This window comes from Phalacrocorax aristotelis, chromosome 16, assembly GCF_949628215.1.
Source record: "Phalacrocorax aristotelis chromosome 16, bGulAri2.1, whole genome shotgun sequence".
NCBI classification, from domain to species: domain Eukaryota; kingdom Metazoa; phylum Chordata; class Aves; order Suliformes; family Phalacrocoracidae; genus Phalacrocorax; species Phalacrocorax aristotelis.
Window position 1 is genome coordinate 9,798,602 of NC_134291.1, and position 16,879 is coordinate 9,815,480.

The window sequence follows — 16,879 nt, forward strand, 5'->3', positions numbered from 1 at the left end:
GCCAGCAGTATTAGCCAGGCGTTACACTGTTGGCGACACCGACACAGAGCTACCCCCAGCCTTGTAGAAGCTGATGCACGCACCTCTGAGACCTTCACAAATGTGCATTTGGTCCAAAGTGCTTTCAGAGTGTGCAGTGACAGCAAAGGAGGGTAACCTTGACGATTAGCAGCAGTTCTGTCCATAACTTCAAAAGCTATGGAGTTCTGTTTGGCTAAATGAGCTAGTTGAATGGCAAATGCTTTATTCATGTTAAACGTATTTTGTTCATTCTGGAATGATGCTGCCTTCCTGAAAAAGCTTTCGCTTCTTGGGAGCTCTGTTTTCAGTTTGTCTGCATGAAGCAGCAGTGCTCTCAGAAATTCAGCTGTCTGCAGGTTTTGCAGCATCTCCTTGGCTCTGGCCCCTTCACCCCACACAGGCAACAGGAAGCTCCCTACAGGCAGAAAGATGTGACAAACAAGGGTGGAAACATTGCCTGCATGCTGGCAAGGAAACTCATAGAATCTCTTGTTTCCTGTGGCCCCCTGGAAGAAAAGATGGTCCCTTCCATGACACAGTCCTGTTTGCTGGCTCTTTGAAAGAGCAATAAAGTGACCACGTGATTTATTAGCTGGTACAAACACATTTGAAAATATCTGCTTCCAAAACCATTCCTGTGGTCACACCACCACCAGGACTATCAACCCTTTGGCCTGGGCAAGACTACAAAAAGATACGGTGCCACTGAGATGATGTTAGAATCATAAAATGTCCTGAGTTGGAAGAGATCCAGAATGATCATCAAGTTCAACTCCTGTCCCTGCACAGGACAACCCCAAATTTACACCATATTCTTCTGGGAGACCTCCCTGAAGTATCAGGTCCTCAAATACAAAGCCTGTTTCCTGTAGTTTAGTACCTACTCAAAAGAGAAAGATTTTCATGCATGAGATCAGTAACATTCTTGCCCTCTGAGCATTCCTTACTCAGTCACATCTTTCTAAGGGAAGTCACTTGACCGAATATAAAGGCATCATCTGTCCTCCTGTAATTTTTTGGATCAATTAGGTCCAAAATTTTTGGAAAAACTAGGTCCATGGGAAGGGCTTATCCCCAGCCTCGGAGCTTCCTTGGTACATTCCTTCCTGGGAATATCCTGGGACTATTTACAGCTGCCTAAGATATCCACCGCGCTCCCACAGGGATGGTTACCACCTTTAGCATACACTGGAATTGCTTTAATGAAGTATGGCAAGATCAGAGTACAGCGTGAAGAAAAGCAGAGCAAGTATCAGTTGCCAATTTCCAGGAGAGCCTGGGTACCTGTACACTCCTTGGTAAATTCCTGTGCTGAATACTGAAGTCGTGGGCAAAACTGTCACTTTTCTGAACAGGCTTTATCTCCCGTTTGTGTGATTTATAGTTAAAGATCCATTTCTTTCTAGACTACACAGCCAGAAAGCAGGGTAAAGAGGATTTGAGGTATTGATTTCAAATGTATGCAAAAGCATTTCTGTGTCAGCAATGGAGTAAAATGACACCATCTTCTTTTGTAGCTCCAGGAAAACTCCAACCTTCAATGGTTTTTCCTTGTGTAATAATGTTTCTTGACCCCCATGCCATGCTGACAGCCGCTTTTCAGGACCAAGCCATTCTATGCACCAGGAATGCTCTGTTCTTCCTAATTTGTCCCTTTTACCAATCATTTCATGAGCAACTCCAACAGCCCATCCATCACTGTCCCCGGTAATTACTTCCCAGTAGTGGCACCCAGTAGAGAAGCTCTGTGAACACATCACTTGACTGATGCAGAATCTGTTAGGCGATGGTTCATAATCAGTGAGGTAGCTGGAAACCATCACTTTCCTGTTCTGGGCTGTGACTGCTAACCGCTTATATATTCTTGTGAGATCAAAAGTCACGTCATCTGCCCCTAGAAAAGAGAAGGGAAAACATTCTCACCTGCAGGCAGCAAGACAGATCACCTCAGCATTTACATGCATCCTAAATAATAGTGGATGTGCATCCCTACGCAAGGACAGAAATGAAAACCAATGACCGTACAATAAACCTTAATCAAAACTCAATCCTGCAAATCAGCAAGAATCCACAACCAAACACTAACAACTGTATCCTGAGTGTACTGTGTCTCAAGCTACAGCTGTAGTACTGTGTGTTGACTGTGAAAATATTTCTGTAAAAATGATGCAGAGTTCAGGCAACAACTGGAGTCATTACAGCTTAACAGCGTAAAGGGCAAAACAGTGCAGTAACTGCCCATACACCAACTCAGGCTCTGGGACCAGCACAAGCTACGACGCAGCCTATGTGCCTCTGTGGAACAGGCTTCTTATCCTTTTTACCTTGCATATGCAGTCAGGTATAGCATTGCATTATGCTGCAGTAACTGATTAATTCCTAGCAACTTCTTTGTGTTTCTGTGCTTTGGGTAAACAGCCAGATCTCCTGCTGATGTTTGTAAGTACAGTTTTCTTCAGCAAATCCACAGTCCCGTAGTCACTTGAATGTTGTTATTGAAGAGTCATGCTGGCTTGCATACTTACACTGAGAAAACTGGCTTGAAATCATTGGTTCTGGATTTGTAGCTGCAGGCTCTGGAGATAATGAGCAGACATTTGCCTCTGGATGTAAGTCTGGAGGTTGCACTAAATAAGAAAAAATTAAAGCTTAAGGCACTTCTTCAAAATGCAGATAGCAAGTATTTATGCTTCTAAAGGAAATCTTACATTAAATAAACCTAGCTCGTGGTTAAATTACAAAACAAAGATTTTGACTGTATAAATTATCAAAGGATGTGTAGGCAAACATTTTTATCCAAAAATGTACGCTGCTGCCCTGAGTGCGGTCCGAATGGAGCAGTCAAAAAAGTCGAATGGGTAAAGCAGTTGGATCTTTCTATGCAGATAAGCCAGTTTCTGTCATAAACGCATTTAGAGTGTTCTTCATTTTTTTCTATCATGTGTTTCTTGTGTTACTTGCACATGCATTTCATAAGCAAAGTAATTTTTCACTCTAATTGCTGACCAAAAAGCCTGACATTCAGATCTACCACTTTAAGGGCTGTTTTTATTTTTCTGTGACACTGTAGCACATATTTACAAGACTCATTTGCAAGCACTGTCTGGTATAGTTGCATAATACATTGGTTTCATCATGAAAGCCATCCTTAGAAGATCCTGCCCCACACCTCTGCCCACTGATTCCTTGGTTTTGCTAGTGAAAATTATTGTGGAGCAAAGCTGTAAACTCAGTTGCTGAAATGATCAAGATAAGAAAAACCCTGAGGTGAAAATAGGGTTAAGTATCTGGGGGTTTTGAGAATCAGTGCAGGTAGTGTTGGAAAGGATGGGAAGGAGAGGATTGCCCCTCAGTGGCAGTGGGGTTTTAGGTCAGTCTTAAGTTGCTCTCACAACCACTCAGTGGTCTTTCTACAGTAGAGGGACAGTGCTGGGAGAAGGAGATCTCCATAGCAAAGGCCATTCCAGATCTAAAGCTTTGCTTAGACACAGCTTTTGGTGGGAGGGAATTTTATGTCTGCTCTTAGCAAAGACTTTGTGGTTACATTACTCTGTGTTTAGAAAAAAACAAAAAATTAAATGGATTATGTTTAATTTCCATTACTAATCTGCATGTCAGTCCGTTCTTTTCTTTTGGGCTCCCATGAAAGAAGTATAAATTAATCACGTTGTCTCCAAAACTGCAAGTGGCTTTATAATAATCACACACATGCACATCTGATTTCTCTGAAGTTTTTGGTTTGTTTTCCAAAGTTGCAGACCTACCTGTTTGTAAGAATACTTCCTTCATACAAATCTTCAGTGTGGGGTCAAAGTAGTGTCAAATTACAGCAGCCTGACCCCCCTGTGCAAGGGAGTGAATTGAGGGGGGGTCACATGCAGGACCTTGTTAGACTCAGTGCCTCTATAAAAAGAGATCTCAAAATAAAGAAAACTCACCCGGTGGGAACTGCCAAGTGAACTTCTCCAAGAGTAAAATTTCCATCTTTCTCTTAAGATCTTCTACAGCACTTTTGACGACATTAAGCTTCTCATCAAGTGTAATTTTATGCATTGTTGAAGGTGAGCCTGGGTACCTATGTCTCTTGAGTAAGTTACTCTAATAATGACATCAAAGAATCAAGGGGAAGAGGTAAACAGTAGCAGTTATGTCATCTAGCATATCAGATTATATTATAAAGCCAGAGTGGAAAAACAGCAGTGCTCTCTCTAAAATCTTATTTTTTATCTTGAGCGCCTCCTTTGTAGGATACTTATCTGAGAGAACTAACCTGAAATCTTACAGAAGATATAAAAGGATAGTTTATTCTTAATTTTAAAAGAATTTGTTTTCCCCAAGAAAACTAAGAACTGGAGTACTTTTACTTCTATATATTACAATTTCCTTAAGTATCCATACGTATACACAAACTTTCCCATTTTAAATTTTCTTCTTGTTCTAGAACCCCCCAAAAAAAGTTTTTAAATGTGTTAGTATAAGATCTAGCATAAAATACCCACAAAAGGGTAAGCCTCATTTGCCTAAATTTAGAAAATGTGGAAATGTACATCTGAGCTTGTTCTCTTAGTCTGCCTTTATAGTCTGTGGAAAGAAACAGGCCTTTTGAAGGCTCGATTAATCTCATTTGCAGGTGGGCGTCTCAAGTAGGCCAGATGACTCACGCTCTAAAAGTACCCATTTCTTTTCATTGCCCATAACAGGACTCTGGATGAGGTATAAATACAGAGTTACACGAGGTGAATTCCAAGGTGGGCCTTTGTGCCTTGGCAGTCCACTTCTGTCTTTCGGCACTGTCACACCCTGTGAGCCCCACTCCAAATTCCTGCTAGCTAATTTGCATCATTGGAATTGTTTTCAACATCAAAATGGGCTCTACAGAATTTGAAGTGCTTTAACTGCCTCTTTTAAAAGCTCTTGACATATTTTCCCCAAGAAAGTTGTTAGAAAGTACTTAATAACTTTGTGAGTTCTTTAACTTGCATACATATGCATATATATGTATTCTGGAAAATACAAAGATAACAGAGGATCTTATCTTAACCTTCAACATGACTCAGGACTGGATTTAAGCAATGCAGTCCCCACTTCACTCCAGCTCACCAACATGCTTGGAACAAATCTAGTTCTGAACTGCATCCTCACCCTATGTCTTTTTTAGTACGTGTCCCTCTGAATTTCTCACTCCAGACTTCCCCTGGTAACAGCACTGTCTGTGGATCAGTATCACTGTCTCTAGCGAGAACAGTGCAGTGGGGACACGAAAGTGCTCTGTACGTGTTCAGCTGTCTGAGACATTTAGCATAAGAGTTTCTACTCATATTCTGCCACTTTATTTCATCACTTACTGTTTGGTCTTTGATGTCTGTGAGCTCGTACGCTTCAACACAGAGCTGGTGAATAGTCTCTTCAATTTTCTGTTGAGCTGCTTTTTCCTCTTGTTCAATAAACATCAGTGTGTTTCTCTCCTGTCTTTCAACATATTCCTTCATGCAACAGAAATCTTCAGTAATCTGGCTTTTGATCTGAGATGCATATTCCTGAAAGGCAGAAAACATGGAGTTCATTGTGCTGTTAGAAAAGATGTGTGGAATATGAGAACCTACTGCCCCATCTAACATGCACTTTGACTGACCCCTGCAGACCAGGAACCGCTACCTTTATTCAAAGGAATAAAATACATTTGACGCTATCCTGCATTACCTGCAATGAGATTTTGGGCACGTTAAGGATCTTGACTACTTTATGGCCAGCAGCCTTGGCTTGACAACTTAGAAACTTTATGATTTGCATTTTGCATCTAAGAGTTCCAGAAACATTTGGGCTGCTCCTGGGGTAGGCAGAAAAAGGCAACAATGCACAAATCCAGTGGCTTTTGTGCCAGCCAAGGCAGGAGTTAGTATAGCTGGCACCATAGTTCATACTCATCAATAAAAACAGAGTTGTGACAGCAAGAGAAGGAAAAGGCAGATTCCCACTCTGGGCTGGAAGGCTATGCTGGAGTCAATCACGTCTCCAGGTGGCAGCGGAAACAGACGCTAACTGCGGGTAGTACATGTACAATGTGTACCTTTGCTTTAGCGAGATCTTCCTTCAAGAGTTGGATGGTCTCTGCAGTCATTTCTAGTTGCTTGGAGAGGTCCCATATCTCTTCCTCCTTTAAAGTGAGGAAGAGATAAAGTTAGACCATTTATCTACATAACCCTCAAAGAAAGCATGACTAGGTTAAGCAGCAGGATAATAAAAATACCTATATCATGGACATTAGTTAAGCACTGGGCTGGTTGAGAGGTGTCTGGAAGACCCAATTAATTCTGAATAGGAATAGTCGCAATGAAGTCACCATACAACAGTCATCAATTACATGTTCAAATATCATTATGAGCTTAAGCCTTTGGCTCAACTGCAGAGACTGAAGACTTTTTAGATACATATGTGCTAAAATAATGAAGGTCAATAGATTTTTCTCATCTCCTCCAAGTTTGGGAGTTATTTTAAGTGGAGATCTAGAACCAGTCCATTTTGTGCCATTCAGCTGGGTGGAGCTGCAGCACTGTATAATAATGTTATGTGCCCTTTCAGGAGTCTCCAATGCTATATTGTGCAATAAATAACACCCAGCACAAAGAACCGTTAGTTGTTACTATTGTACAGCAGCTGAATACGTACAGCTGTTCTTCTAAATCAGCTATGCAGTGCTCCACGTCCTCACCACCCCTGAACCACAACCACTGCTTCAGCTAAACCCACCTGCCCAGCGTACACGAGATTGTTGTGACAAGGCTAATGACCCTCGTAAGGTGTTTGGAGTTGTGGCCGGACTTATCCGGGGGTGCCGCGGGGAGGAGCTCGGGATGTCCCGGGGGGTGCCGCGGGGAGGAGCCCCAGGATGCCTCCGGCCATACCTTCTCCCGAGGTCGCCGCTCTGCCGGGCTGGGGTTGTCGCAGGCAACAGCTCCGGAGGGTTTCGGTTCGTCCCGCGTTTCCAACTCTCCCGCTTCCTCCTGCGAGATTAAGCTCACCAAAGCGGCCAGCTCCCGGTTGGGCCGCAGGTCCTTGAGCTCGAAGCCTTCCCGGCAGAGCGGGCAGCCGCCCCGCTGCCTCCCCTTGCGGTACTCCTCGATGCAGGGCCGGCAGAAGCTGTGGCTGCAGGCCGGCAGCCGCACGGGGTCCGTGAAGAGCTGCAGGCAGCAGGCGCAGCTCAGGTCCACGGCGCGCAGGAGCCGGTCGAGGCCCACCGCAGCGGCCATGGCCCGGCCCGGGGCGGAGCGGAGCCGCTCAGTTTCGTTTCCCCGGGCGGCTCCTCCCGCCCCCCGGGAGGCTCCGCCGTGCGCCCGGAGCTGGAGGGCGCCGGGAGCGGCGGGGCTGGGCGGCTCTCCCCGAGCCCGGCGCCCTTAGGGCCCGCTGCGCTGTACCGGCAGGGGTGCCCCGCCGCCGAGCCTGTCCGCGGTGCGATGCCGGGGTAGCTCAGCCGGGCAGCTCCCCGCGGCAGGCAGAGAGCCCAGGCCCGGCCCGGCCCGGCCCTTCCTCCGCCGGCCGCCTGGACCGAGGATTTGGGCTGGCTGTAGGAATGAAGCAGGTCGCAGAGCTCCCCGTGACCGGGCTTTGACTTTCAATGACTCCCCAAAACAGTTATTTACACGATTTCATTTTCACAGGGAATTTCCCGGGTTTGTAAGAAGTCACATCAGATTTGCTGACGTGATTGGTCTACTGACCAAGTAGTGACGCAGCAACTGAGCAAGTGAAACCGCACAGTGGGACTTGCAGAGCCCCATCCGTGAGAAGTTCAGGCTACCACATGGACCGAACTCTTCTGAGGTTGTCCTGGGTTACCCAGTTCATCTCAAAACAGCAATTAACATTGTCCTTGTACAAGTCAGAAGGTGCTTTGCTATTGATTCCAAGGGTTGCAGGATTAAGTTGGTAAAGATTTGCCGAACCTGCACGTGACCTAGAATGAATCAGAAAAGAGTGTGGGGACACAGGGAAGTTTATGGGACCATATCAGCAAGCCAAACTGCTGCAGATTGCTCAGAGTTGAATGGTGATGAGCTGGCTGAGACAGGCAGAACGATGATCCAACTCAACCAATTCTTCTGCGCTATTGGGGGGGTGGGGGGGAAAGAGTTAATCTCACTAATCCCTGCAAGTATTGGCACTTCCTCATTTCTGCAGAAGAAAACTATTCTGGGTATCTCAGACTGGCTGGCAATTTTCAGCAAAAGGTGGAAGCACCACCAGAAACTTAGTCTGTAGGACTTCCTCTTGATTTGCAGACTAAGGCTATCTGAAAAGAAGAATTAAATATCTAAACAACTGGTTTCTTCGTAGAACAAAATCTCGGACTTGGTCTTGAGGCAAGATAATACTCAGTGCGCTGTATCAGCTAGTGCAGATCTTCACCACTTCCTGCACAGAATAGATGTAAGTGGTACCTGAGCAGGAGGGACTCGCCCCCCACTTCCAGCGCTGGTCCTCATTCATCGAGTGTCTTCAAGCAAGTCACTGAAGACAACACTTTTAGGACTAGTTTCTGCTTTAGACTAATCAAGCTCATCAAGCTTCATCTGTTTTTTAGGAGGCGAGACAGATCAGCGTATGTTCATCCTGTACTCATGATGTGTTTTCTGGGGCACTGTGTGGGGTTGCTTTGGGAAAATTTGGTGTTCACAAGTTGAATTTACCATTCGTAAAAGTTCAAACAGCAAAGACTGCTGAAAGCAAGAAGCTAGGAGTACTTGTCGTTAGAGTGATTCCATTACAGTATCCTCCACAATTTAACCCTGGCTTTTATTTTTTGCTGTGTCAGAAATGTAATACTGTAAAAGACATTAAACCCACCCTGTTAAAACAACCATGTCCCTGTCTGGACAGGAGCCACAGCCCGGTGGAGTGTAGCAGCCTGACTCTGCTCATACCTGAGAAGGATCTCCAGTGACTCCAGCATGAATGGTATCTTAGATGTACCCAACAGCACACCTTGCATCTTCTTGACAGATGATACCTTTGCCTCTCGGTCACTGTCCCTGTGTACTCATGCGACAGATGACACCATGCACTGGCAAGATATATGCCACTGGCTGCATTGTCAGGTATGTCTTTCAGGATGTACAGGAGTCCTTCTGACATCAGACCAAGCCAAGAAAAGGAGGAACTGATAGAACAGCACCTGCAGGAGTCCTCAAGGAAATGAATGTCAGCCCTTCTGTGGTCAGACTTTCTTCATTGACTTTGGGTTTTTTTCTCAGAAGACAACACTGGATGATTCATCCCTATGTCAGGCTAGGAAGGTCTCCTCTGCTTAAAAGCAGAGAAGGGTAGGAAGAGAGAAGGCACTTCAAGCAAGGTTCTGCAGGGGCACAGATAATTTCTGAGTCTCTGCACTCCCTCTTACTCATTTCTCTGTTGCCACCCTTCCTGTGCCTGTGGCCATTGAAGGAAGAAGCCCTGTAAACTAGAGTCACTGCAGGGCCTTGAGCACCATCCTTGCCAACAGGAAGAGGCCACAGAGCAGTGCTGAACACAGCCCAAGAAATGCAGTTCACCAGAACTCAGTGCTAGTCTTAACCAGACAAAGGCTGGGCAATGACTCCATTTAAGGCATCTATCCATTCCCTCTGCTCCCTCTCATTCTCACATATAAACACAAACTCTCTCATTGGCGTGACCACAGTGATCGCTGGTTTCCTCTTCTTCACCCGGACTCCCTGGGGCAAGCCAGCTTGTACTTTGTATCCCTCTTCCATCCTTCCAATAAAAACCTGGCCCTGTGCAAACGCATCCTAGAAAGAAGGAAGCAGAAGACAGCCGTTAGCCAGCGGACAGTGCAGCTCCAGCAGACACTATTCTCTCCCTTGACAAGGAGCAGGAACTGGGGATGCGTGAAAGGGACACCAGTTTGGTGACAGGCAGCAGGAAACACACCCGAGTTTTTTTTTATGCTCACGAGCATTCTCAGAAGGAGGGAGGGACCCATCCTTACAAAGCTGGTTAGTGGGTGTCCAGAAGGAGGAAGGAAAGATATTCTCATGGCTAGAGCAGGGCTAGGAAGCAAGATACTGGGGCTGCCAAGCCTCTGTTATTGGTACATTGTGCATCTTGCCTAAAGTCACAGGCACAATAGGGCTGGGAGAGAGTGGGCTATAAACACTACAGGCAGTAGCAGCTACTTTTAAAAGACTTAGATCTCCCTCACTGCCACTGTAAGGGCCAGAGTTCTCAAACAGCTCAGCTTCAAAGAGATCCATTGACAAGGGAGATTGGCTCTTGAGACTGAGCCTGCTGCAGCCTTGCACAGCCACTGGAAGAGCTGGACGAGAACAGACCCTTCCTCCCCACCCAACTTCATGAAGGGGCTTGTGGAACAGCAAAGAACACTCCTCTTACCAGTGGAGTTTTAAAGTACATCAGGTTCCTTTCCTGAGAATCCAGGCAGAACCAGCGCACCTTAAAGGCTTCCTTCTGCTGCAAGGAGATGGTAGAAGTTCTTTAAAGACCAAGTCCCAGAGGGACGTTCAGCCTACTCAAGGCAGATCCCTGGACTGCTTAAATGACTCGGAGTTCGAGTCCCATTTCATTCATCCCTGTAACTGGTAAAAGGTGAGTCCCTGCTGTGTGCAGCCCTCAGCTCCCTTCTCCCTGGGTTCACACTAGAGATCTGCATTCAGTGACAATCCTTTGGGTAAGGCAGGGAAGTTTGGTTCTACCAGCGATCAAAGTACCAGGATTAAGGAAGTTGCAGCAGACAGATTAATTGAAAGCACTGCAGAGAATGATCCAGTGGCCATAATGAGAGTGTGCAATTTCAGCATTTTGGTTTGGGGGCTTGCATTGCGGGATGCACGATGGTAGGGACAAATGGCAGGTTTTTTAAAAAGTGCTAATTCCATCAACTATACTCATCTGACCATTCCCTGAGCTGTACATTGCTCTGTGCTGAACTGAAGGGTCCTCTCCTAGGGCCCAAATTCAGTTTGAGCAGAATTTAGGCACGCTTGTAGCTGTGAATATTCTCTGTGCAAGTGCCTGCAGGAAGACATATTAGGACATTAGCACTGCGCTGGGCCAAAACCCCAGCATATTCAATATCAGCATTACACCACTGAACGTTTTAATGGTACTTTGCACAGTTCACTCAGAGGACAGCAAGGCAAGAAGTGGTAATGCTCAAACAAGACCTCAGATCTTTTTCTCCTCCTTCAGCAGAGCCTGAAATCTCCTACAGGAGTAGTGGCCCATATACTTTCCCACAAAATCCAAACCAAACCACAGGTTTCACTGTAGAGAATTTGCTCAATCATACTTTGCTGCTATAAGCAGATGTGACTTACATGGTACTGACTTTAGAGAAATAGGGAAGTAGAAGAGTCAGCATGTGATGTTCTGTTCTAGCAGGAGCTGCTGTTCTAGAGCTGCAGTTAGCAGATACTGCAATCCATCCAGTGTTGCGTAACAGTACTTTGCACATCCACTGCCACCTAATCCATCTTGCTTACTCTTCAAGGGGGATTCTTCTTCCCAGTCTTATTTTCCACACAAAATAAAACATGATCCCAAAAAACATGACATGCTTGAATGTAATGTCTTTTATCAACCCAGGAAACATATAGTCACTCAACAAATAATTTACTAGTAAACATTATAGAATTATCAAATGTTCTCCATCTGGAATAATCCTGTTTGTGTACTGCCAAGTATGCACTTACTTTTGGTCCTGTTTTCTCCATATATCCTTCTTTGACATAATTTCTTGTGATCCTGGGTATGAGCTAGGAGGACACAAACACACAAAAAAGTCTGTCTCATTCAAGCTTGCTTTTCTGTTCTGTTTTTGTCAAAGCTAATCACCATCAGTTTTGGCTTTTGGGGCCTGGGGTTTTTTTGGATGCTCAGTAAAAAGAGATCTGAAATAAGAAGGAACATAAGGTTTTTGAAAGATTACACTTTATAAGGATCACATGGAGACTTTTAGGCCTTAAATGTTGACTCTGTTTTCACATGTTATCTAGTATGGCCTTTCCTTCTACCTCTTCTGTCCATTCCCAAGATCCTGCTGCTGTTTGAGCACCTGACTCTGGCAGAAGAAGTGAGAAAATGTTTTCCCATGCTATGTTTGCATAGACTACTTCAAGCCCTGTTCAGTTCTCACCTCAGGCTCAGGGACAGATGGGAAGGTCGTTCTGAGATAATGGTAGCGTGCTGCCCGAATGGCATTGAACCAGTCAACGATCTCCTAGGGAAAACAGGAAATACAAACATAAAGACAAGAACAACAAGAAGGAGTAAGAGTGCTGTCTCTCCGAAATGCCTTTCTTCCTCTTTGCAAAGACGTACTTTCTCCCCAAGGGGCAGAGAGAGTCAGTGACTTGTCCCAGGCACCTGAAAAACACCGAGCCTCCAAAATAATGTAAAACCGCCCCACCAGGGAGGTCCCAGACATTCTCTGCATGGAGAGTCACCCAAGTCTGTGTACACAGGCTTTTTCAGTTGATTCATTTATGGATTGTTTAAAAACCTTTGTACCTGGAAAGACATGAGAACTGTGACAAGGGAAGAAACAGAAATCTAATAAACCACAAAGACATACTTCTTAAAATGATCATTGCTTGGAAATCATGCAGAACAACAATATTTTCTATGCGTGTCAAGGAGGCTTCAAAGAATAGAACCACAGAATTGTATAAAACCGTTAGGCAGTTACCTTACAGGGATTTACATATGTGCCCCACTGAGGCCTTAACACTATTCAGGGTGTGAAGCTGAATATATACCCCAACAGAACAGGATCGAGATGTTGTAGTTATTAGTGTCAAATCCTGCATTTGGCACTAATCAGTGATTAGTGTCAACTAATCAGTTGATTTGCAAACTTTCTATATCCTACAAGTCATAGTGACTTCAAATAAAACCAGGGTATCTCTTCCAAAATATAAATCCAACATCTAAGCACCTGACTTATTCCAATATCTCCATGGTATTCACCTTTCCACTTTCGTGATGGACAAAAAGGTTTCTTGTTTGACCGTTTGTGTTGTATGTGATCTGCAGCCCATGAGCATGTTGGATTTTCTCTGTCTGGAACATTGCATTCAGATTCTCAATGCTGATAATGGCTTTTGGACCTCTGGACTGTGAAATGAAAAGCATCACTGTATTAAAGTGCTCTCAGGGAAGGTAATAGAGGACAGATTAGCTGTATGAGAACTAGATCCCTACTAAAGAGAAAGTGGGCATCCTAAAATATCTGAATATTGGATGTATCTGAAATATAAAGCCTTAATTACATGCTACATAAAATCACTTGCAAAGAGTGACTCACTTTCCTTGACAAATGCTGGTCGCTATTTGAGAGGGATGTGTCTGAATTGCAAGGGACAGGTTCTGTCTCCAGCCTCATAGTTGGAGAACAATTAGCTACACTCTCCCACATAAGAGAGAAATGTTGAGGATGATGCTGCATCAGTTCATGAGAGAATATTTTGGTAATATAAGAGGTAACAGCTGCTGACAGATCTCTTCTTCATCTTGCTGTTCAACTGCTATTATACATTTCCTTTGTTCACTAAGCAAAAGGAGGCTGCAGGGCTAAGATAAGGGTTGAGGAAAAGGGCTAAATCCAAAAGAGCAATTGCCTAAGATACCACATAATGTTAATGGGGAAACATCTGGGCTGCTCCAAACACAGGCTAGGCTGGCTGCAAAACTAGAGACAAAGCTATTTATGCTGGATTTTGCTGGTGAAGAGCAGGATCTGAGGTTGGATGTTGACCAGCTACCTCAGCCAACTCTGGCTGAAGAACTCACTTCTTTGATGTAGTACTTCATCACCCCTTCCCTTGCTGATAGGAGAAATTGTCTCTTCTGGAACTGTCTGCTTTCCCGCCCACGCTTCCAGAGGAATCCTTCACGGCTACCTGCAGATTGGGCCAAGATATGTGTCAGAGAAGGGCAGCACAATAGCAGCATTGTCTATCTATATGGTGATGTGGCACAGATTTTCAAGCCTCTTCTTCACCTGAGTATTTTCACCTCATGAAAAAATCAGTGGAGAACTAGAGAACTGTAAGATCTGAATACACCCTTGCACTTGTCTAGGTGCCTTTTTTTTAGGAGTTTCTTCTCAAAGTTAGACTCAAAGCAAGGCCTGCACACATCCAACAGTTCAAATATGACAAGCCAACCTTAAAGATCTTCGAAGTTGCAAACATAACACTCTGCTGTCGGCCTTAAGAGTAACACCTTTTCCCTGACAATCCTAACTCTTACCTGCAGAACAAGGATCTTGGCAGACTTGGGTGGCAACAAATTCCTCACGCTCATATTTAGCTCTAATCCATTGCTCTCTTAAAACCCTGAAAGAGGAAAACATGGATAAAGCTAATCTGCCTCTATTCTATTTTCACCAACCAACCAAAGAGACCTGTAGAGGAAAGCAGTAGTTCAATAGTCTGCAGCAGTAAATACATCATCAACTTACAAGCAATCATGGGAACGAGGGATGTAATAGTAGGGAGGGACTTTCGCCTCATATTTAGCTTTGGCACAGAGATTCCCATGCGTCTTCATAAACTGAAATACAAGAGGAGTTACAGTTAGGTGTGCAACTACAAAATCAATACCATGTCAGGAACATAAAATTAACCTTGTATCAAACGGAGCACTGCACTTTTTGCTCAGTCTTGCCATAACTCTCAGTGCATCTATATATATAATTATAAATTCCCTTTGGCACTATAGTTTGCACTTTTTAGGTGGCGGAGCCTTTTCCAGTATTTACAGTTCTGAACCAGATGGGGAGGAATGCAAGGTTGCGGTTGTTATTACAAGAACAAAAGAAAATTAGGAGAAAAGGTATTTATGATCTCCTTATACCTTAATCTCCTCCTCCTAGACATTAACTGTGATTATATTATTAGCAAAATTCAATTGAAAGATGAGAGGCTGAAACAATATTTAAGAAAGGTATGTTGATCACCGAATACAACATACTATCTGGAAATATCTGTGGGCTTCTAAGCCAGAATGAGGAGTTACTGTGTTCTAATAAAAAAAAATACACTGCAGGCTGTTAAAAGCACCTGTTATAACACCTATCATTGTAATTTGATTGAGCAGATAATTGAAAAAAAATCCTAAAATTACCCATGGAGTTAACATTGCTCTGTGTGGCTTTGTTCCTCTGTCCATGGTGGACGACATAAGAATGATGAGGCAGAGGAGGCTATGGTGAAATGTGGAAAAAAGTGAATTACTGCTTTTTCCTCTGTACCTCTATAAGGTCGTTCTCCCAGAAGTCAAGCCGAAGGGATTTGACCCTGCTGATTTGAGGAAGGTTGCGATGGATTCCAGAGCAATTCAAACAAATGAATATTCCAAGTTTGTAAGAAGCCCACTCTGGATCTAGGTACAAACAAAAAGAATGAACTAATGCATGGGAAAAGACACAGCAAGGGCAAAAAAGCCCATCTGATGCACAGCCCAGGCTTTGCACATTATAATACATCAAATCCCACTCCATTTTTTATGGCTGTCACTTCACTGTGTTCAGAGGAACAGCACCTGCTTTCTCCAATGAATAATGTAGCCCCTGCATTTGTAGCCTCTTTCACCGACTATTTGTTTAAAAATTAATGTGACTGCACAGGCAGCTGGGTGGTGATGTAAAAGCTCTGCTAATTATTAGTTCTGCATGGAAAGCTGCTGTTGCTGAATCAACAATGGAAGGATGTTGTGGACTGTGAGCACTACTGAGCGTACGACACAGCACAGCCACCCAGAGCAAGGAGTCGTCTCCACAGCCCACGAAAGCGCATGCTTTTGCCTGCTACTGCATCCTGAAGCGACTTTGACAAGTCGATGCTGAGAGGCATCCTGAGCAGAGCTCTGGCAAGACCGTTTCCTTAGATAGCCACTTTCACCATGTCGCCCTCCACTTCTCCCTTATCGCATCAAACAGAAGCTACTTGTCGTCTCTCCCAAGTGCTGTAGGCTACCGACAGGCTGCTCGCTTCGGCCAGAGTGACTCCCACCTCGAACAAGCGCAGGGCGCCGGCCTGATACGGGCTTTCTGGGAGGCTCTTTGGTGCCTTTGCGCCAAAACCCCCGTGCAGAGACATTCCCCTCAGAGCTGGAAAGCCACCCAGCGGGCTCCCCTCCTCCAGCCTTGTGCACCGACTACAAATAACTCTGAGGAAGCTGCCGGGGCGCTGAGGCCACTTCCCGTCCCATGCTGTCCCCCCCTGCGCCCCGCGGGGCTCCCGCCGCCGCTCCCGGCCCTGCCCGGCTGAGGAGAGCCGTGCCGGGACCGCCCGCAGCCCGGCCGCCCCGCGGGGCCCGCCCGAACGGCCGCCGCCGGGAGCCGCACGGCGGAGCGCGGCCCGCCGCGGAAAACCACCTGCTTCCGCCTCCGCCCTACGTGAAGCAAAAGGTGACGGCGGGCCCCGCTTCGGGAGCTGAGGGAAGCAGAGAGCGGCACGGCGGGAGGCTGAGCGGGGACGGACGGACGCACGCCGGGACGGCGGCACAGCCGGAGGGGCCCGGCGGGCCCCTCACTCACTCCCGCTTTCCTGTCAGGAACGCGCCGGGCGGGCGGAGGGGAGCGGGGCGGTGCGCGCTGCCGGGCGGAGCGCCGTTACCTGGCTCCCCGCAGTCGGCGCAGCGGTCGTTCCCGGTGCCGGCGGCCCTCTGTAGCTCCAGCAGCAGCGTCTTGTTGCGGTCGCGGTCCATCATCGCCGCTCGGTGCTCGGCGCGGAGCGCAGCTCTGCGTGAGGCGCAGCCCCGGCAGGAAAATGAGGAACCGGAGCGGGGCCCGGGGCGCCCCGTCCCCTCCCGCGGCCCCAGCGGGCGCCGCTGTGCCGCC

At 45.9% G+C, this 16,879-nt stretch overlaps 2 protein-coding genes across 4 annotated transcripts; both read right to left on the reverse strand.

Moving 5' to 3' along the window:
- Window positions 1-589: 589 nt before the first annotated feature.
- On the reverse strand, window positions 590-7,396 carry RNF135 (ring finger protein 135). The gene is made up of 6 exons (XM_075111008.1): window positions 6,924-7,396; window positions 6,089-6,175; window positions 5,367-5,558; window positions 3,960-4,119; window positions 2,547-2,648; window positions 590-1,915 (listed from the first exon to the last, which is right to left on the reverse strand). The coding sequence occupies exons 1-6, from the start codon at window positions 7,266-7,268 to the stop codon at window positions 1,380-1,382; spliced, it is 1,422 nt and encodes a 473-aa protein (XP_074967109.1). The 5' UTR covers window positions 7,269-7,396; the 3' UTR covers window positions 590-1,379.
- Window positions 7,397-8,792: 1,396 nt separating this feature from the next.
- Window positions 8,793-16,879, reverse strand: ADAP2 (ArfGAP with dual PH domains 2). Of its 3 annotated transcripts, XM_075111009.1 has the most exons (10): window positions 16,656-16,879; window positions 15,290-15,420; window positions 14,498-14,589; window positions 14,287-14,372; window positions 13,825-13,934; window positions 13,003-13,149; window positions 12,170-12,253; window positions 11,727-11,789; window positions 10,408-10,485; window positions 8,793-9,803 (listed from the first exon to the last, which is right to left on the reverse strand). In XM_075111009.1, exons 1-10 carry the CDS (start codon window positions 16,747-16,749, stop codon window positions 9,585-9,587), a joined length of 1,104 nt encoding a protein of 367 aa, XP_074967110.1. In that variant the 5' UTR covers window positions 16,750-16,879; the 3' UTR covers window positions 8,793-9,584. The 3 variants fall into 3 exon arrangements, with proteins under 3 accessions (XP_074967110.1, XP_074967112.1, XP_074967111.1); XM_075111011.1 differs by lacking the exon at window positions 13,003-13,149; XM_075111010.1 differs by lacking the exon at window positions 10,408-10,485.